General features: G+C 37.7%; 1 protein-coding gene across 3 annotated transcripts in view; it reads left to right on the forward strand.

Annotated features, from left to right (window-relative positions):
• Positions 1-23115, forward strand: part of LOC131064657 (protein GRIP) — a 289846-nt gene that overhangs the window by 184081 nt on the left and 82650 nt on the right. For all 3 annotated transcript variants that reach the window (XM_059211056.1, XM_059211057.1, XM_059211058.1), the window contains 5 exons: positions 4645-4773; positions 5136-5236; positions 5572-5705; positions 5820-5917; positions 6137-6256. In XM_059211056.1, coding sequence (XP_059067039.1) covers positions 4645-4773; positions 5136-5236; positions 5572-5705; positions 5820-5917; positions 6137-6256 — 582 coding nt within the window. The remainder of the gene's footprint in view (positions 1-4644; positions 4774-5135; positions 5237-5571; positions 5706-5819; positions 5918-6136; positions 6257-23115) is intronic.

Consider the following 23115-nt stretch of genomic DNA (forward strand, 5'->3'; position numbering starts at 1 on the left):
CACTTTAAAAGCCTTTTCTATTGTTGCTTACTTTGGAGGAACAATATACTACTGTCTTTTATATTTTATTTTTCAAGCTCAAATGCCTTGCATCTCTTTTGGGTATCTGTGTTTTTTCTATTCCATGAATAAAAAATAGTTTTTAGAAAGAAAATAGTTTTGATGCCATGGATTTCATATTCCATGAATTTTGTAGACATTTGACACTATTTATATTTCTAATGTGTTATTTTGTTTAACTTATTTCCTTCAACTCAAGCCTAAAATTTGCATTTATACTTATGTGATCAATGTATACTTATGTGTTCAAAGTAGCTTCTATTTGATGAGATTATTGTGTCTTTAAGGTTTATTTATTAAAGAATGCATGAAACAAGTTTTAAATCATTAAAAATCTTTGAATTTCTTGGGTTTTTCAATTTGCCGAGTCTTGGCCGAGTTTTTGCCGAGTTCAGGCACTGAGTCGAGTCCAAGTCAAAAATCAGCTTGCCGAGTCTGAGCTGAGTCTGAGTCTTGTAACTATGGTCCAACTTAATAAAATATACTGTAACAACTGTGAATAGCTATAGAGAACCTTGTCCTTACAAATTACTATTTGCAGCATTCAATTCTATGGCTGTACAATTGATATAATGAGTTTGGAGTTACCAAAGTAAAGTTAAAAATCACATAAAACTACTTACACACATCAATGGGAAATATGATGCACTGCATAAGTGGGAATGGGAGAGTGATTTTCTATATTATTGTACCAAGCTTTCTGGGCTGGAGTGACAGGTGTTGCTTGAGGTTTGTGCACTACTGAGCTCCCCATTGTGTTGGCATAAGACACTATTCTGGTGAAGATTGATGATGTCTGGTGCATGAGATTTCTTAGGAGTTGTCATTTATGGCAACTCAGCCTATTGATCTTATCTGGTATGGAGTTTGGGATATCCAGATGTCTTGATGATTAGAGTTAAGTTGATTGAGTATGAGAAGCAAATTATCACACAATCCCATACTCTGGTGTTGTTTCTTAAGCATGTTAGAAGGTCCGGTATCCGGTAGAGCAGTAAAACAAGGTTATCTTCATAATTGGTGGTGTAACGTGTGGACCGGGTTCTTTGAGGTGATTCCGGTGGTTGTTGGTAAGTTCGAGGTAATTGGACCGACTTATGGGAAGTGTGTGATCATATGTTTTGGATCCGGAATATTGTTTTGTGAAGATTTGAGCTGATTTGAAGCTATGTGTTTCATATTTTGATATTTTGAGAAGCCGACTTGTGGGTGATCAATTTTGTTGGTGCAGATATATAAGATCGACTTGGATAATGTTTTTGTGTGATGATATGATATGTGAGATGATTTTGGGAGCGATTGAGCGTAGTTTCAGCGTAGTTTCACATGGGCACCTTAAGTTTTGTTGATCCTGTAATTAGTAGCAGAGCAAAACATAATAGTTTATCAAAATAGCAACAACAGATCACTTTGTGCCTAACCGGAACTGTCATTTGGCATAGTTAGATGCTTTTCTTCAGTTCATTACTCATTGTAATCATTTTGTATTAGCTTGTAAGGCAGTGAGCCTGCCTCCGGGTTGTAGCCCTTTTGTAATTGAGCAGTGAGCTCTAGGCAGTGTGCCTGAATGCATGTGCATTTCCCTCATGTAATATTGTTCTACTACTGGCTATAGTATAATAATGTTGTGGGTTCAAATCCAACCGTGGTTTTTCCTTTTCCGGGTTTCCATGTAAAACTATTGGTGTTATGTGCTTATTTGCTTAGTGTTTCTGCATTTCAGTTTCTTGCTTGTGCATCCAGTGGATAAAGAATTAGGTTAACAAATTTGGTAACTGCAGAACATTGATTCACCTCCCCGCCCCCCCCCCCCTCAGTGTTCATTGATTCCAACACATTGTTGCAGTAGTCAAGCTTTTAGTGTTTGTGGGCTGTCCTTTTGGATATAACACAATTTTCACCAAGTTTAAAACTTTATCAATTAAAATAACATCACTTACTCAATACAATAATCATGCACATAAGAAGAACATGATAACACATGATATTTATGCGGAAACCCTTACGGGAGAAAACCACGGCACAACAATGCTTCTTTTAATCTTCTTTTTACAAATTTTGTAGGCACCAACTCCTCATTCAATTTATGAGCACCAACTCATTGGAAGCTCCAACTCCCACTTCTGAATGTTGCCACAACAATGGATGATGTATATTTACAATCTTCTTCACACAATATGTCTTCTTCAATGGATGACTAACTCTTTCGATGTCTTCATAAATTCTCTTTTTAATTTCTGCATAAACTTCTTCTCCAGCTCTGCAAGGTCTTCTTTATTAGCATATATCTCTCATTTTTTTTTGCCTCTATCTATCCTTTAAATCTGCTCATAAATCTTCTATAATATTGCACAAAAATCCTTTTTATTTATCTTCAAATATATATGTATGTATGTATGCCTCTAACTAGCCTTTTAAATCTTCTATAATATTTCACATAAATCCTTTTTATTTATCTTCATATATATATATATATGTATGTATGTATGCAACAGATATTTAACATATTTCTGATGCCAATATATACCTTCATATTCCTATGTAGAGATGTGACCCTTCATAAAGGAGATGACCACTTGTATAGTGATGACTTCTCCTTAAAATTCTGCTATAAATGCTTCACAAATCTGTGTAAAACTCTTGTTTATAAATCTGCCATAAATGCTTCACATATCTGCATATGTCTTTCTTTTGGATCTGCAATATTCTTCATATTCAATTCATAATTTTTCTCTTATTCCTCTTCAAGGGTATGTTCTTCAAATCTGAATGATATTCTTTTCTTGCTTCTCACTCATCTTCTCGACATCTCACTATTGTTTTTTATATCTACATATCCTTATGCTTCTTCATGAAAAAAGACATCTCTTTGAATAGAGTTGACCTTTTGAAAAGACGTCACCTTTTGTTTATGTTGATTGCCTTCTAAAAAGCTTTTATTTATCTTCAAATCAATCAGATTTTATATGTTCTTAAATTCGAATAATCGTCATTGCAAAAACACTTTTTTTATTTCCCATTCATCTTCCTATTTATACCATTGCATGGCCTTATGAAGTGGGGCATCCCATTCATGTAGAAAAGCATCTTCAAGCGAAACATCCTTTGTTAACTAATTTCAGTAAGCTCACCAACAATCTTCAATACAGCTTTGACATCAATGACAACCTTCAAACAATCTTGTCCATACATCAATGCTAATATGCTTAGACAACAAAACCCTTCTTGACATGACTTTGACATCAATGATTACTTCGTCTTTGTACCTTTAACATCAATGACAACATTTCCAACACAAGTTAATTATGTGTGTTTTTGGCTATTGTGAGTTCAATCCTGGTATTTTTGCTATAGACAATATCCATTGCGGCCTGTATGAATCCTTTTCAATTGCCTCAATGATCCCATTCACTGTAACAAGACTTTCTGATATGTTGAAACCCAAGTCCAATCAAGTTTCTGTATAAGATGAGCTGGGTTGTGTTGTTGAGATAGAGTTGTATGTACTTTCCATGACTTGACTAGTCTGTGTGGACTTGGCATTTAAGGTTCTGCTAAAGTTAATTATGAGTGTTTGTGTTGCTGGTTTATTGCGATATCAAGCCTGATAACTTTGCTATATACAAATCCGTTGTGGCCCTCATGAATCCTTTTCAAATGCCTCAATGACCCCATTCCTTGTCACAGGACTTTGTAATTTGTTGGAACCTAAGTCTAACTAACTCTCTCTAATAGATGAGCTGGGTTGTGCCCTTGAGATAGACCCATACATACTTCTCCATGGACCTGGTATTTAAAGTTTTGATAAAGGAAACACTTTCCAAGTTATATAAAAATCTTCAAGCCAACATTTCAAGAAACGGGTACTGGAAAATCTAAGATATGGTTGTCAAGCCCTTGGCACAAGTCCTAAGTTTTTTCTTTTGTAAGATTCTTCAAGTCCATACCATATGTATTAATAAGATCTTATGAAGGGAAGCCAAAGTGATTACTTTAATTTTAGTACACAAAATGGTGTAGTATGCTGTGCTACGTATGGCAGAAAGGCAAATCTATTGCAAACAAGTATAGTGAAATTAAATGGGACAGTGAATGATTTTGGCATAGAATAGTTTGCATACTTAGTTCATTACTTCAATTTCTATGGTGTTTATTACAATTAAAATCCACTTTTTTGTTGCATGTGGTAAGTTTTTATATATAATTTAATTTGCCAAGTCATTTCTCAAGCTTTGATGGGAAGGTTTACTTAATCTTGTCCAATCATCTCTAGTCACACCATTATGAGTTTAGTTATGATCATCCGATGATAGACAAATATTGAGGAGTTGAATATGTCCATGCAAAGCTGCATTTTTGTTCTAAATTTTCATTTGGATAGTTGTGGAAGAACATTTTTGTAAATCACATCTTAAGGTTTCTTCAGTTTTATGTTTGAAAAGCAAAACAAATTTTATGTTGATGGATTGGGATGAAGTGCAATGTCAGAAGTATGACAACGATGTAATTTACAATCCATATTGAACCTGAGACACATGCATATAATAGGCTCTATCTTATATTTTATCATTTAATGATATGCAGTTCCGCAGTTTGGAAAAGGAATTTAAAGCATACAAGAATCGGGCCCATGCACTTCTACAAAAAAAGGAGGCTGAGCTGTTGGCAGTGAAGGATATGGAACTGGTGGCAGCTCAAGAAGCCGCTTTAAAAGTAAGATGCCTTTTGATCATTTGATTGGTTATTGTTTAGCAGCAATTTATTTGTGATGTGGCTGCTTAGAGTAGTATGACATGTAGGAATTTTATAAATAATGGTTGTGAACTTTCATAGAAGATGCTTAGAGTTGCATGTTTTTAGTTATAACTTGGTTTACAAGGATATTTGTGCGCTGATTGTGTAGAGTAGAATGCCACCGGAATATTTTTAATGTTAGGTGTTAAATGATTGTTTAGATGAGTTGCATGTTATACATGGATGCTTTCCAACTGCTTGAAGCTATGCAGATGGGACAATCTCTGTTTTGTTGGAAATTAAATATCTTGTTTAATTTATTATCTATGTTTGTAAGACAGGAAGCTCAAAGAGAAGCAGCTTTGGCATCAGCTGAAAAAGATTGGGCTAAAAAGGCTCTTCAAGATGCTGTTAGATGTCATGAAACTGAACTTGCAGCCAGGTGGTTGTAGCAATGCATTCAGAAATTTATAAGCTTCACATTAGTGTCACCCCTTTGTTGAAGCCATAAATGTATTTAAATGGGCCTCTTTCATCTTTTCTGTTTTCTATATTGTTAAGATAACATCATCCCGAGTCTATTCCACCCTTTGTACATGCATTGATATTTTCATTTTCTATTTAGAGATCTTATCTCATTATTGGAAAGCCTTGAAGCATGTGGTTCTATCTTATTCTCTTGTCGTGTGACTTTGTTTGAACATGGCAGTGGCTCAAAATTTGTAGAGCCTTATATGCTGCATATTTGGTTTTCCTTATAGCTTTGCTGCTTTTCAGATCTGTGGCTCTCATGGATGCGGAGGAGAGAATTAAAGACATGGCCACCAAACTTGAGTCCTTGAGGGCTCATTTGGTATCAGAAAAAGAAGAATGGCAGACCACTATCATGAATGTTGAAGAAACTTGGCGCTGTAAATCTTTTGATGTTTCACTGTCAATAGTCCATTAATTTTTGGTACTTCTTTATTTTGTTATTTTAATCCACATACAGTTAAACTTATCAATTACATTGGACTTTCCTGAAGTAAAATACAAGGCACTAGAGGCTGAAGCGCATAAAGCATCTACAGCTGGTTTGGATGATGACATACATTTACTGAAAACTACTTGTGAGAAAATTAAGGTGAATTTTCATGCAATCCTTTTATGTTTTTGTCCATTTTTGTTTTTGAGGCATACATACAGTTAGTATTGACTTTGGACCAGAAGTATGTCAATTGAAGGCTTAAGTGTTCCCTTTGTCCTTGGATGGAAGGGAGAAGCACTATAATTGATCTTGTTTATGCTTGCTACTGTATTTAAAATATAAAGAGTATTAAAGAATTCCTTTTCTGACTTTCAGGAAGAGTATGAATCCTTTCAGGAGATGGCTAAAAATATGATTGAGGAGAAGGACAAGGAAATTGTTCGTCTTTTGGATGATAATAGCAACCTCAGAAAATCACTACAGTCAAAACAACAGGTAGGTTTGATTCTGGTACTTGTTATGAATTTTCTGGTTGGAAATCCACCCTGTTGATGAATAGGTTGAGCTGTCCTCAGAATCACGAATAACATCATGGAAATTTGAGAGACTGTCATTTCTATTTTCAGTATATTCTTCATTTTCAGAACTTGTACTGGGAGAGTTTATACTGCAGAAAGTATCATAACAAATAACCCTCACAAGTAGTAAATTTGGTGGGCTTGATGGATCTGTGGATTTGTAAAAGCACAATAGATTCTGCTTGCTTGAATGATTCATGGATGGAAACTTCTAGATAAAAGTTAAATGGAAAATCTGTCCTTGTTATACTAATACAAATACTTACAAAGAAGAATCTTTTTATACCAGACAATACCGAACTTCAATCCACTTTTTTGCTTTTTTTCACAATACCTTGTGTTTTTATGTTTTGGAAATAATATTGAGTTTTAAGCGTTTCTTCCCATTCCATGTTTTAGGGTTCTATAAAATAACTTAAGCTGTCCAAGTAGCTTTAAATTATTAAATTGGAAAAAGGATGACATTTGTTTGATCATAGCGGAATTTTTTTTTTGGAGAAAAAATAAGCAAACCAAAAGTGTAAGATTTTTTAAAAAAATTGGGAAAAAATTGTATTATCAAAATACTGAAAAAATGTAAAAAAAATAGAAGAGAAAAACCTACTATTTTTTAATTTGAAAAGCATTTTAATAGTGTAGAGATATAGAGAGAGAAAATAAAAATGAGTGCCCACGGATCTAGTGTGGCAATTTCTAGCATGGTCGGATGGCAATGTCTCTCATGGGGACTAAGTGTAGTGCCTTGAGGGGTAGTGCCCTGAACGTGGTCAAGGGGCAGCAGCCCTGGCGTGCTCCCTGTCATGATACAGGGCAAGGTTGAGAGGTGGAGCCCCACTACCAAGTCCAATTTAAAGCCTTTGAAACCTCACGTGCCTTAATGGGGTATGCTATTTCTCATAATTTTATCACTTTTAATCAAACTCCAAGACTCCTCCAAACCTTTCAAAGAACACTTGACTTTTGCACTTTTGAATTTGAATGTTTGAAACTTTTGTTCATTTTTAATTAATAATTATATAGTATTTAATATGACAAAATCATGATGGCTTTCAATTCTAATATCATAAACATATAAGATCTTAAAACCCTAACACTTAACTTACAAATAGAACATTTAGAGTCAATTAAAACTTAAAAAAATTTAAATCCCACGATTTTGCTTCACATGGAGTTTATTTAATGGCACAGAGACTAAACTCAATGTAGCTAGCAATTAACCTAAAAAGTGAATATTAAAGAATGCTACTAGAGGTTTCCAAACAAGGTAAAATGACTTTAAACAAACAAGAAAAAATAAGTTGTCTGTCCTCGTAAAAGAATTAGTATGACTTTGGGGACTCAAATTGAATATGAATTCATATATATATATATATATATATAATATTACTAAATCACATTATTATATTGATTATATCAAAATTAATCAATTGAAAATTAAATTAAATTTCGGCTATTAGTTTGATACATATTGATGTACAAATAATTGAGAAGCTGTTCCATATTAATTTTCATTGCTGCCTTTGAAATAGCTTGCTGTACCATGTTAAAGAGAAGTGCTGGAAAGTAAATAGTCTACCGTAGCTTTTGATTACTTTCAGCTGCTATAGTGACATCCTTTTTTTTTTTAAATTGTCATACAAAGCAGGGTGAGTGCCGTACAGGTTTTAAAAGGGGTGCTGAGTCATAGTTTTTGTCAGATATTTTTTCTTGCACCATATAAATGGTCTTAAGAATAATTAAGGCTGCCACTTCATATTACGTTGTGGGTTGGTCGTATAAAGGCTATTGTACAATAGACAAAGTCTGACATGCCTTTGTTTGTTCTGCCCTACTACATCAATGCAAAAGATGCTTAACAAGGGGCAGATGGGTTTGTGGTCCAATTGATTTTAGTGGAATTTTTCGTTTACAATATTTTCATTACTCTTACCTGATATTACTTGATGTTTACTTTTCATCTGGAAGATGACTTTTTCTTTTGTGGGGGACAATGTAGACAATGTACGGTGTCTATTATTGTGTTTTGATAATATTGGTTATTTGAGTTGTATTAATTGTTTGTTGTTTTCAGGTAGTTATAAGGATAGGGTAGTTATGAGTATCGGTTGGTTGGTGGTTGTGTTCCTCTTGGCAACTGTCATGTCCTTTAAATAGATTGTGTATTGTCAAGGGAAGTAGTATGATCTAGTCGGATTAGCTCTGATCCTTGGCTGACCATCTGTAGTCTTCTTCTTTAATAATTTCATGTTCGAATAAAGATATATTTTACTCCTTTAGTTGGTTGCATTGTCATCTCAATTATTAATTCATGTATTTATTTGATCAGACAGAGCAGTAAAAATCCTACAATTGGGCTATGCATTAAACTTGTGTCCCTTTGAATCTTGTATTGTTTACTTGCCTCCAAGCCTACTTGAAGTTCTTGTGGGACAGTTAGAAAAAAGTGAACAATGTGCTGGTATAGAAGTTGTTGGGTGGGGAAAATTATAAATTGTATGCAGGGAAAATTATAAATTGTATGCAGGAAATACATTTATAGTTGCAAAAGAAGTTGAAGATGAGTCAAGTGAAGTGTAACTGTGAAATGATCATCACACAAGGCACAAGTTCAAGTTTGGTGCTAATGTTTTGTTCTAGTTGGGAACAGATAGTTTTCAAGGACGAACATTTGTTGTCCTGGAGAAAGAACACCTTCCAACCTGAATTACTTCCATACATGAAGATATACTCAATTGTTAATGTTGAGAGTCTTTGTTTATTTGAGCTCTCCATGTTGGATGAGGAGGAAATAATGGTTTTGGCATCAGCTCAAGGCCTCGATCCAGGTGTTTTGGAAGGACTAGAAAGTGATGTGGTGATCCAAAAGGGGAGAGGCATACACACGAGGGGATTCAAGAAACATGGGCTGTTGGATTGTAAGGGCAACTTGCATATTAGGAAAAATGGTACCCTAAGGAGGATGTAGGGAACAAATTTATTGAGGTATCATCTGAAAATGGATCCATGCAACAACCAAAAGGTCTGTCTTTATTTCACTATCACTCAAGAATCAATTTTAGGACCACCTTAACAAAGGAGAATGTGATTTGTGAGTTTTAAAGCATGAGGAACTTGTATATTGTACTTTTGATGTGTTTTTTATGCACCTGAAACACATAATAAAATACCAAGTATCTTATCCTCTCTTGAACAAAATCTTCCCAAATGCTGAACTAGATGATCACTTGAGATAACTCCAAGGCTTATAATGTCAGGTCTTGATGTGTGGATAAGCTCAATCGTTTGATGTGATATTGTTGGAAACACAAGGGAACTTACGTTTTGCTTGAACTCTGCTGGAACATAGATTCTAACTCAACTTTGGAAAACAAAAGGCAAAAGAGATGAGGGTTAGGAAAGCTAATCTAATCCTAAGAATGTAGGAAACCATTGTTGAATCGGTGCAACCAAACCAAACTTTGCTTTGCCATGCAGGAACAACTACACAAAGGTGGTGCAATCTCCTAAGGATAAGCAAACGATTTTCACCCATGCACACCAACATGATTGAACAATGAGCATGCAATAATTGAAGTTAAGCTTTTAATCAAGTTCACTTTGACCAGGCATTGCAATTTGCAATCAAAAAACTCCAAGTGGAATGAACATAGGTTCACTATTCATCAACAATAAGATCTTCCATCCATCTAATTAACATCTACGCTATGAGAAGTAGAGACCATGCTGTTAGTTTTAGCATCAGAAATGTAAACAATCAGAAAATGCAACACATAAGACAATGGACACGAGGTTTACCCTGGGAAAACCGTCCTACTCGAGGGAGAAAAACCCAGCAAATAATCTCTTATATATCAGATAAAGAAGTGCAGAATTATGCATACAACATTCAAGCCTTATACAGGGCCAAGTCTCATACAACAATATATATGTCTCTTCTCTTGAATGAATGATTATACTTCTTGAAGAATTCGATCTGGTGCTAGAAGGATGTGAACTTCTGCTGCTGCTTAGGAGAGGTGAACTTGAGAGGACGAATTGTAATACCCAAATGAGAGGACTTGATCTTCCTTAAATACATAACTAGGCAACCTCTTCTCTATGTCGGCCCCCTAGAGAAAATACAAGATACAAAATATTAATTGCTCATCAAGGCCGACCTGCCTTGGAAAACATTAAATTTAATTTAATTTAGAACATGAAGGCCAACCTATCTTTAATTAAGAGAAAATAGACCCCGAAGCTATATAACACTAACATTCCCTCTTAGCTAGGGAGGTATTTTCCAGATATCATCGTCATGGAGTCTCTCAACATGACGCCCATAATGGCTACACCCATTTGTTAAAAAGCACATCTCAATCTTAGAGATGTACAAGAGCTCATTATGGAGTCTCTCAATGTGATGTTGTCATGGAGTCTCTCAACATGACGTCCAAAATGGCTACTCCCATGTGTGGAAGGAAACACATGTACAAGTGTCCATCATGGAGTCTCTCAACGTGATGTCATCATGCAGTCTCTCAACATGACGTCCACCATGGCTACTCCCATGTGTGGAAAGAAACGCAAGTACAAGGGTTCATCATGGAGTCTCTCAACGTGATGTCCACAATAGCTACACCCATTTGTGGAAAGAAACACATTGTCATGGAGTCTCTCAACATGACGTCCATAATGGCTACACCCAATTGTGGAAACACAACTCAGTCTCAGAGATGTGATCTGTACAAGGGCTTGCACCTCATATTTCTCAGTCTCAGAGAAATATACACTACAAAGGCTTTCACCTCATATTTCTCTGTCTCAGAGAAATATACATTACAACAAATCTTCATGATGATGTGACTCCCTCTGAAGCTCCAAGTACTTGCATCAACCTCCTGACCTCCTTGACCAAGATTGCATGGAATGGTTTCCAATGCACACTTCTGGCACTACTGACTTGCGAGAGTCTAGGATTGTCCTCCTCGACCTCATCCTAGATCACCCTATTCTAAATAGGTTTGTTGTGCTACCAATGTGAAATCCAGATTGACTGCCTTGTGCAATTCTGTTCTCTGCAGTTGAAGAGGTCTTCCAAGGACTTTATCACCTGGCCTTGCAACACTGCAACCCACTTAGCTGACACCTTGACTTCTTCTAGTGAGTCACTCTAGTTCCTTGAGACATAGGACTCCATTTTGCTGAACACAGAACTCCCTCTTGATCGCTGCATCAGAGATTGCAAAGAAATCCTCTGGAAGTGAACTCTCATTGCAAAGAACCATACAAGAGCTCATACAATCGAATGAAAGCACATTTGTGCTTTATCCCTCAAAAAGGCATCAAATTTTGTCCAGGAAAGCCAAAAGGTAAAGGTCTTCTAGCAGAGTCACTAATACTGACATATATAGAAGAGCAAAGAAAAAAAAATGAAGCAATTGGGAAAGAATCTTCTCATCCTTTGGTAAACAGTAAGAGTAAGAGTATGAAAGGATCGATGGCCTCTCCATCACATCTCAATCTTGAGCATACTGAGAGCCATCCATTCTTGTCTATACCTCAAGTTCTCAACAACAACCTATTATGTCATTCACAATGAGGGTAGACAGATTGCTGAGCAAGACATACCTAGATGCATCTATGCATTTAATGGATTGGCATTTAATGTTGTTTGCTCACCTTATTGGCAAAAAATTGTGAGATCAATGAATGAGGCTCCAAAGGAGTTCGAGGGCCCGGGTTATGAGAAAGTGTGTACTTCCTTATTGGAGAAAGAGGTGAAACATGTAGAGGACTCCTTGAAGCCCATCAAGGATTCATGGATTGAAACAGGGGTGTCCATCATATATGATGGATGGAAAGATGAAGAAATCGCCCATTGATCGACGTTGTTGCAATGTCACCGTAATGTTTATGAGAGCAGTGGATTGTGAAGGGCAGGTTAAGGATGGTCCATTCATTGCTAATATTCTTTTCCAAGCCATTGAGGAAGTTGGCACTCAAAATGTTGTTCAAGTGGTAATAGACAATGCGAAAAATTGTAGGGCAACTGGTTTATTGGTTGAGGAGTGGTATCAACACATTTTTTCGACACCTTGTTCGGTCCACTCACTCAACCTAATGCTGCAAAAAATTTGCAAAAAGCTGATTGGATCAAAGAGGTGTATGATGAGGCCGAGGAATCCAAATGTTTATCACTTACCACCATATGTCACAAGGCATATTTAGACAATTCTCGATATTGGAGCTGTTGATGGTAAGTTAATTTTCGATTTTGTTAAATAATAAAAATGTTTAGTAAACCTTTTAATTTGATTTTTTCTTATTTTGATTTTGAAATAGGTTGCTAAGACCCATTTTGCTTCCAATACACTTGTGTTGAGACGACTTTTGAAGGTTCGTGCGCCACTAGCTAGCATGGTAATTAGCCTTAATTGGAGCATATGGAAGCAATCTAGCATTACAAGGGCAGCAAACAGTAGGAGAATGATGCTAGATGACTCTTGGTGGGATCGTGTTGAGTACCTCCTAAAGTTCATTGAGCCTATATTGAGCATGATCCGTTACACTGACATTGATAGGCCTTGCTTGGGTGAGGTATATGATGGCATCAACTCAATGATTGAGAAGATGAAAGTTGTCATAAATGCAAAAGAAAAAGATCCAGAAGAAAAAAATTTCAAACAAATACAACAAATCATTGTGGAGAGATGGAACAAAATGACCACTATGTTGCATCTCCTTGCCTTCGCATTGTTGGCGGTAACATTGTACGGGAATAAAACAATAGTTAATTAGATAGTACTTTACTTTGTTAGTAATGTAACCGAGGGATGGTAGTTATGGGTGCGACGGTTGTCCCTCGCATCCCCTCGGTACCTTTATATACCATGGAAGGTAACTTGTAAAGACAGATGATTATGAATGGAAATGGTGTCTCTTATATTTGCTTGATCTTATCATCTGGTATCTATGGCATTATTGTTTCTCGTTAAGCATTCTATCTGTATGTTTTAAACTGTTCACCTAGAGGGTAAACATCTGGCGCCGTTGCCAAAATTAATCTGGAGCACGGGAATATACTACATGGCACGTGGATAATGGGACAACCATTGCTCGAAGGGATGAGCAGTGACCCCAACGAAAAGCCTGAAGAATTGTTCGAGGGAGAACTAGCACTTACGAAAGATTTCTCCTGCATCCTCAAGGTGGCGATTGAAACACACGTACAAAGAGAAGCCACCACCGAGGATGTTCCGGAGGATGCTGTGTGGAGTGCGCTTGGTGTAAGCCCGACGGTAAATCGTTTGATGAGCAACTTGCCCAACCTTCTGGCACAGGCATTTTTGGCTCTTCAAAACTGCAGGGAAGACACCTATCGGGAGAACCGACGACAGAAAATCCTACGGGAGTTTTACGAGCGCCAAGAAGAGTAGTGTGATGAAACCGAGCGAGGGGTAAATAATCCCTGACCTGTGTACGGGCGAAGGAGAATAAACAAGAACACCCCCACTGTAGTGGGTATGCCAGTGACATACATTGTATACGAGGAAGGAATTAATAAAAGTGTTCTTTTCAATATGATGTCTTGTTCTATTTCATAAGGAGAATTTAGAATTAATGCCCAATTTGCTAAATAAGGACAAAAATAAGAAGGAATACGTAGGGGACTCTGAAGCCGCTCAACGAGCATTAATTCTCAAGCAACAAGCAGAACGAAGAAGAAGATTCAAGAGGATTGCCGAGGAAGGAAGCGGAGGAAATGGGAACAATGGCTCTGGCGAGGGCCAAGTTTCCATACTAATAGAAACCGCCGGGAAACGGCTAGGGGACCTTTCCCTAACATTGGAGGAGATTGGTGACGGGAGTACGGTAGAGCAGTACATGCCATACAGAGGTGCCGAGACCAGGAGGGAAGACGAGACAGAGACCGAGAACAGAGAGGCGGAGGATACCGGTGCGACCGAAGGTTTTGGAAGGACACAAGGTCATGGTAGTAGAAGCAATCTGTTCGGTGCAGGCTCATCACACCCTGGTAGTCAGAGCAACTTGGTGGGACCCAACAGACCAAATCTTGGCGGAGTACCTTTGGGAGGACCAGTGTTTGGAGGAGGAGTTCCTGGAGGGTCAAATTCGAGTTCTGGAGGGCAGACCGGGCCGCCGCAAAGGAACGTAATGGTGAATCGGCAAAAATTGCTGAAGTTCACTAGAGATGGGAAATAAGACTCCGTACGGAATTGCCGTACATGTGAGACAATCTGGTCGGCCAATGGCGTGGCCGATAGGGCGGAATGGGTGGTGCAATTCCCCACCACCCTATGAGGAGTAGCCATCGATTGGTACTCGGATGCTGACAAAACCAAACTGACAACTTGGGATGAATTGCACAAAGCCTTCGAAAAGGAGTTTCGACTCTTGAGAGACGATAATGAAATCGTAGCAGAAATCCTGAGCACCAAGCAAGGGAAAAGTGAGACCATCCGAGCATATAGCCGACGCCTCAAGGAATTGTTGGGAAGAATGGATAACTAGCCCGATGATGGGTTGAAGAAAAGGTGGTTTGTGGAGGGCTGAAAATTGTCACTCAGAAGGAAAATGAAAACTTAAAACTTAAAACATAGGGTAGAAATTAGAATGCTTAAAAATTTTACCTTCACAATCTTAGCACAAGGGGTCCAAAAGAATGGCTCATCAAAAATGTAATCTGCGACAACAACTCCTGTAGCACTCATAGCATAGGATGAGGAAGTCCACTCCTCACCAACAAACATACGTCTCAAAGCTGCCTTACTCCGAATCAAGGATTGCAGTGTGATGAAGTTAGTGGCAAATCTAGTGATTCCAGGATGAGCCAACTCCTTCTGCCCTGTGTATTGCCTCATTAAGTTAAGGACCCATGCATGATTGTATACAAATTTTCAAATATGTTTTGCCTTCTCTACGCGTGTCTTGATCCATGCAATCTTACCAATGTCCTCCAACATGAGGTCAATGCAATGGGCGGCACATGGAGACCAAAATATAGATGGGTGCCTCTCCATCAAAAGTTTACCTGCAGCAACATAATTTGCTGCATTATCGGTCACCACTTGTACTACATTCTCCTCGCCCACTTCATATATGACCTCCTCTATAACCTCACATAGGTAAGTGGCATTTTTAGAATGTGCGGAAGCATCAATGGGCTTCATGAACATGGTGCCACCTGAAATTTGAAAACAAAGCAAAAACAATGATCAATGATCATTCAATAAATCTCAACTCAAAAATAAAATACGAATCATTAAATAAAATTCAAGTTATTCAATCATCTGCAGAAGAAACAAGAAAATTTAGGAGTGTTTGATTTCTCCTATCAGTCCAACCATCGGTCATGATGGTGCAACCCTTCTTCTTCCATATCTCTCGCTGATCCTCTAATGTGGCTTTTACATCAGCCACTGATTCTATCAAAATTGGGCCACTTAACTCGGAATTAGAAGGGGCTTTGAAACCCGCCCCACAAATAGCGATGGCATCAACCATGCTCTGCCAATAAAGAGACCTATCACAAATAAATTAAATAAGATAAGTATAAAATTATAAATATTAGACAAAACAAACTAAAAATATTAACAACTTAAAAACTTAAAACAATCAAATAAAAACTAAAAGGAATTACCTGGCTATGAAGAATGGAATATTGCAATAAAACCAAAATCTTCCAATTGCACCTTTATCCTTATTGTGTACCTCTTTGTTCCAAGCCATGCTCTCAAGTGAAGGTTGGGCACCAGGAGTAGTGCATGGCTCAAAATATGAATCCATCCTAGATTTACGAACTCTAGGACCAATGGTTGGAGTTGCACTGATACTACCACTAGCACTGGCACTACTGGCAATAGAAGCACTAGCACTCCCACTAGGACAATATGGAGGCATGGAAGAGGCCTCTCCAACACAACCAATGCTAGTCTGAGCCAACTCCTCCCTTTGCCTCTTCTTTATTTCTTTTCGAGTCTCAAATGTGTCTAATAGAACTTGGCACTCACAAATAGCCTCAAGAAGTGCTAGTGTGCAAGGCTCTGCATCATGGCCACGTATGTCGGCAAGGTGGTATTTCAATCTATATATGCCTCCATGAAATATTGTTTTGCAAAATTTACATTTTGCCTCTCCTCTTTTTTGCTCGGGAAAAGGTTCTGTATATTTCTAAGCTGGATCTTTTCTACCCGGGATTGCTCTACAAGGAGGACTGGAACTAGATATTGTTTTCAAAAGTTGAAGGTTGTTGGAATAAGACACAATTACAAAAAAAATGAATATTTGTCCATTGTTAAATTATAAATTAATACAAAAAAAAATATAATAGCAATGTTTTGATTTTGATACAAAAATCAATGTAATGGAACTTGTATTCATTTTTTTCAAAGAAATTAGCAAACCTACCATGTAGATTGTTTTTTTCACTTCAAAACATAAAGAAATCAGCAAACCCTACAATGTACATTTTAATTTGTTTAAAAATGTACATTGTAGGGTTTGCTGATTTCTTTAAGTTTTGAGAAAACCAAAAACAATCTACATGGTAGGGTTTGCTGATTTATTTGAAAGAAATGAATACATATTACAAATGTTTAAAAAAAAAATGTAAATTTTGCTTATATAACACCAAAAAAAATAAATCTTACCTCTTGTAAGAAGGTTGAAATGAAATGCAACCTCTTTCCAATCTTCTCTAACAAGCTTTTGATGCACCAAATGCAAGTATTACACTGCCCCAATGTGATTTGTTGAAGAAATTCTACTCCTCCTTGCTGGTTGCCCTACTATGCTCTCTTCTTTTTCCTCACAACTCACTCTTCTCCTCCTATTTTTTCAATAGAATGAAATGAGATGCCTTTTACAACTTAGAATAAAATATAGATGAAAATAAAAGCAAGTAAAACCATTGTTTAACATGTTTTAATTTTTCTTTTTCGGTAGTTTACGTCGGCCGAGTCCTGGCATTGGGACTCGCCGGGTCCGAGCCAAGTCACCGAGTCACGTGACTCGCCATGACTCGGCCAAAACTCGCTGAGTCCGGGTCCGAGCCACCCGGGACTCGTCGAGGGTGACTCGGCCCGTGACTCATCGAGTTTTGGCGAGTCACGAAACTCTAATCACATGGTATATAAAGGTATCGAAGGGGTGCGAGGGACAACTGTCGCACCCGTAACTACCTACCCTCTGTTACATTACTAAACAAGGTACTTCTTAATTAATTACTTTTTATTCCCGTACATACAATATTACCGCAAACAGCCATTTTTTGAAATTTTTTTGTCTGTTGAATTTATTTTCCAATCCATTCATTTAATTGACCCTTGAATGGTTGATTTTATGTGCTTTCTTGTTGAAATTGTTATTCCTTTAGCCATGGGCAAAATTGTCACATTATTTTGCCAATTTGCTCTAGGTGAACTTCCTATTTCCCAAGCCATTTGCCAATGGTGGCATGGCGGACTTCATGAGAGTTTGGACATCTTCATGTCTCACCCATAGGTCATTGGTGAATTTTCATCTGGTTTAAGCATCTTCTGAAAGATCCCTGATGGATCCCCTTGCTGATCCGCTGTAATTTTTAAAATAATAAACTATATTTTTCCTGTGATTTTGCTGATGGTCTTACAAAATAGAGAGAAGTTGCAAAATGTTTGGTTTCTTTTTGTATTTTTTTAAATATATAAGCAAGTAATGAATAAAGAACAGCAAATAAGGAAGGAAGCTGAAACAAGTAAGAACATTCAATTAAATCAGAATTGATACAAATCGTACCAGGCAGATTTCTGATTTATAATATCTTGATTATTCCCTACGCATTGGGGATGTGCTTACATCCAATAATGGCGCTAACTGAAGGGTAGATGATGAACACAAACCAAGAACACCAGCTATGGCTGAATGAAAGTCTTCACCACTTCCAGCATAAAGTGTACCTGCTGTAATGGTGGCATCACGCTGAAACAATCACGCCCCAGCTGGGGAATTCAACCACCCTGTTGAAACCCTCACCAAGCAATCTGAATCTCCACAAGGAATAGCGCATACACTCTGACCAATAATGCCAATGCCAAAAGAATCCACTGCCAATCAATACCTGAGGGCTACGTCCCAGCCAGTACCAATCATGGGGTTTGCGTCCCAGATTGAAGAATTGCTCTACCAGAGCAATATTGCACCAAACAAGTTTTCAATATGTAAAAGATAATGAGAAATTAGGTTTCCATCTCCTTATATCTCTTTCCTTCCAAATCGAACCCTAAAGATATATGAAAAGTGCGCTTTAATATAAAGTCATATTTCCCAATATTGGGCGCCCAAGTATAGAAAAAACACCACTTTTTCAATATAAAATAACTCCAAGCGCCAAAAGGACCCTGGCAAGTGAAAATCATTTAGAAAAGTTCAAGACCTTTCCAACGAGCTATAACACATGGGCATATGAATCCAGATGAAGCCAAAAACCCCTTATTACTCCGAAATGGCTATAGACATAGCCTTATTTAAAATATTAAAACGCTAACTTACGAAATATTTAAATATATTAAAAATATAACGCAAATAGCTACAGAAAGCTCGAAACACACCAAAAGCCTGAAACTGAACCTGTCACCTGTCTGTGACTGATGTCGGAAATCATGGATCAACTGGCAGTCTCATCCCTAAAATCTAGGGATGCTCCTAGAAACTAGGAAACTCACCCAAATCTCCTGAAACTGAAACCATGTGAAAGGTCATGAATAACCTCACGATTGGCAACTGTCATGACCTTCTAAAATTTTGGGATATCCCCTAAAATCTAGGAACTGTTCCAAACTGGCTCCAAACTGCCTGTAAAGCCAAAATCCAGTCACTATATGCACTGAATGAGTCCCAATCAACCTCTGCTAGCCTACGAGACTTCAATGATAGGCCAACTCCTTCGTATCTCATGTCCACTCTAGAAAGGGGACATGGCAATCCTCCCCTCTCGGAGTTGCTTGCCCACAAGCAACTGAAACACCAATCCTCCACCATCCCAAATAAGACGTAAACAAATCATTGCATGTAACTGCTGCTCATCTCTAATATAAACAACATGCAATACCTCGGTCTGAAATGGCTCCTCAAAATGCTGAAGCACTTGTGCTGTGAAATCAACACTGCTTGGGTCCCAGAGCGAAGCATAGCTCTCGTTGAATACCTCAAGTGAGCAATGGAAAACTATATCATCTCCATAGATCAAATATCCATAAATGCCAAGATCACTAGTGTGTCTGTGATCACCAACATGCATAACATCCGTCATAATATCCAATGAATGCCAATCCATTGAAGACCCTCTGTGATCTGACCCCATCTGACACAAGTGACACACAACTGCCATGCACTGCTGCTGATGTGCCGAAAGATCTAATGCCAACTCACTAGACAATATATAATACTGACTAAAATCATCACTGTCCCTGCCATGTTTGTTCGGAACAAAACCCTAATTAGGGTTTCTACCTTGCTTTTTGTATATGGAGACATAATTTTTCAATTCTGAAGACATGGGCAGTGATCAAATGGCCTAAGGAATGATCTTTTGGAACAAAACCCTAATTAGGGTTTTTACCTTGCTTTTTACACTTAGAGACAAAATTAATCAATTTTGACAAGATGGGCACTGATGAGGTGACTTGAGGAACAAATCCCTAATTCCACTTTTAAAAAAAAAGCAAAAAGCAAAAAAACAAAAAGCAAGCCAAAAAAAGTTGCTTCCTAGATTGGGCCCAAAGTGCCAAAAACAAAACCTTCTAATTTTAGAAAAAAACAAGAATTCCTAAAACTAGAAAGTTGTCAGAAATGACCCAAAGCAATTGCAATCCTCGTCCTTTAGACCTTCGCACTTAGACAACGTTCAAACACTATTCTGGGCATGAACTCTCTACTTGGCTCGGGATGACTTCTCAATAACTCTAACTCATTTCCAAAAAAAATGGTGATTAGCAGCTGCGATGCCAAAGAAAAACCCTAAAAAGCAAAAAAAAAAAGAGGGGGTCCCCATTTGCAATGGGGTGATGTGTGAAATAGGTCACAACAAGACCTAGGCCACATGAAGGACATCAATTACACATGGAAGGTACCCCACATGATGGCAAGGAATTCAAGACTAAGCAAGGATCTATGCAAGGCATTCAAGTTCAATGTGAACAAAGGAAGATCAACCATGGGCATCACATAGTCTACATCAAACATATCATGCTTAAAGTCACCACGTAAAGGGAAAACCAAGGTCTAAGCATCATGAAGTCAGGATCAAACATAATCAAGGTGAAAGGCATGACAGAGAGGTGAATCCCCGAATGTTAGGAAGATGGAAGCATACAAGTGTGATCAACGAAGTAGATAGTTTCAGAAGAGTTAAACAAAGTTAAATGCTTGATCACCAAAGATGATGCAATTTGGGAATATGCCTCGTCAACACCACATTAGGCGCTTGGATGATGTTGAGTATCAAGAGATATGCCTCAATCACAAACACTTTGTGATGATCTACAAGGCAAACAAAGGTGGCATCCTAGTCACCATCCAACCACTCAAGTTATTCCAAGCTAGCATGTCTAAGTTCAATGAACCTGACTCATCAAAAGTCGAAGCAAGTGACACATGGCACTGCATTGGAGTTTGTCCAAGACTCCAACATGCCTAACCTCAATTCCTATTGGTTAACATTCAAAGTTGGACGTGTGTCTCAAATCTTGTAATTATTTCATTGGTCAAGAAAGAGTTTGTTGTAAAAAACCCTAAAAAGGCTTTTGTCTTGTAATCTTGGCCATTGATTTGCGAATCAATCTAAGCCATTCATTGTAAAGAGACCTCTATATAAGGGCTCAGTGCTTCATTGTAAAGGTTAATAGAATAGCATAAGGCAATTAGAAGTAGCAGTAGAGTAGGAGAAAAGGAAATTGTTGCCAAGACTTCTTGTAATAAACATACTTTCTTCATTGAAGTTGTGGTGGGTTTTGGTGTGTTATTTCAACTTGTTGCATGTGTTAGTGTTTTATAGCTTCAGGAGCTATTTTCTCTTAATTAAAGACAGGTCGGCCTTCATGTTCTAAATTAAATTAAATTAAATATTTTCCAAGGCAGGTCAGCCTTGATGAGCAATTAATATTTTATATCTTGTATTTTCTCTAGGGGGGCGACCTAGAGAAGAGGTTGCCTAGTTATGAATTTAAGGAAGATCAAGTCCTCTCATTTGGGTATTACAATTCATCCTCTCAAGTTAACCTCTCCTAAGCAGCAGCAAAAGTTCGCATCCTTCTAGCACCAGATCAAATTCTTCAAGAAGTATAATCATTCATTCAAGAGAAGAGACATATATATTGTTGTATGAGACTTGGCCTTGTATAAGGCCTGATTGTTGTATGCAGAATTCTGCACTTCTTTATCTGATATATAAGAGATTATTTGCTGGGTTTTTCTCCCTCGAGTAGGAGGGTTTTCCAAGGGTAAACATCGCGTTCATTGTCTTATGTGTTGGATTTTCTGATTGTTTACATTTCTGATCCTAAAACTAACATGGTATCAGAGCGGGTGAGATCTAGGGTTAGGGTTTGCAAGTGTTTGCAAATTGAATCCTATGTGAATATTGTGGGAGATCGATTGCTGAAGGAGGCTAAGAACAAAAGGATCAAAGGTGAAAGAAAAACCAGGAACTTAGGATCAAGAAGAACTTCCTCTGGATGAAAAACCTCACCGAAAATATCAACCACGGTGGTGTAGATCTTGTCTGGTTGATTGCTGATAGTTTCAACAGAGACTATGCTGGTGTATCAATGTTGGTGGTTTACAGAATTGCTCGGAAGGGTTTGCAGGAACAAATTCTGTCGTGAACAAGACAAATTTATGAATTTTGGAGTTGAAAGAATTTTCAGGGAAGATTGGGCGCTTTGTGGGGTTCGAATTTTGTCCTAATACAAAATGAAGTTTTCCAACAAAGTGCATAAGTATGGCTGGCGCAACTAAATTATATGTTGGGCGTTATTGTTTCTATATGTTGGCGCAGTCTTATCTGAGCTGTGTGTTAAATTTACTTTGCTAGGCATGAGAATATTACAGGTCGTAGACTCCAATTAAATGCTAGTTTGATTGGGCAATGTGAATGCAATAAGCACGGCGAGTAAACTCTCTTTCTGTTAGCCGCCTGAGTCAGGAATTAAATAATGATGAGCTGGGCGAGCAAGTTATTACTGTATAATGCAATTTATGTGCTCCACAACTGGTTTGAAGCTGAGTTTGGCGTACCAATTTAAGGAAGGCATTCAGGTTAGTAATTCATTATTAGCATATTGTTATCGATCACAATGTGTGGGTGCCATAGTTATGTTTGAATGTGAATATTGTTTATAAGAAGACGACAATAGTGCTGGAGCTATTGCATACCCCAATCCTCTGTCTGGCGTAAGAGTCTAGAGAGGATAATTTCTGCATACGAATTGGTGCGACTAGTTTATAGATTATATATAATCTTCAGCAGCTTTTAGAAGGGTCATGGGTCTGTTGTTTGCTATCGCCACTCATGACAGAAGGTTGTAAAGGTGCATATGGCAAACTGGTTTACTTTGGCATACAGAGATTTGGTTGATATTAAGGCGGCGTTTCAGTTAGACATTCCCCCATAAACCTTTGCTAAAGGTCGTGGGCACTCAGAAGAAGGTTGCAGGAGCATATAAATCCTACGCCATGCATAGACTTGCCATTATTTGCTGTTGAAGAGGTTGCAGGGTTTCTGTGCATCACTACTGT

This window comes from Cryptomeria japonica, chromosome 9 (assembly GCF_030272615.1).
Source record: "Cryptomeria japonica chromosome 9, Sugi_1.0, whole genome shotgun sequence".
Lineage (NCBI taxonomy): Eukaryota > Viridiplantae > Streptophyta > Pinopsida > Cupressales > Cupressaceae > Cryptomeria > Cryptomeria japonica.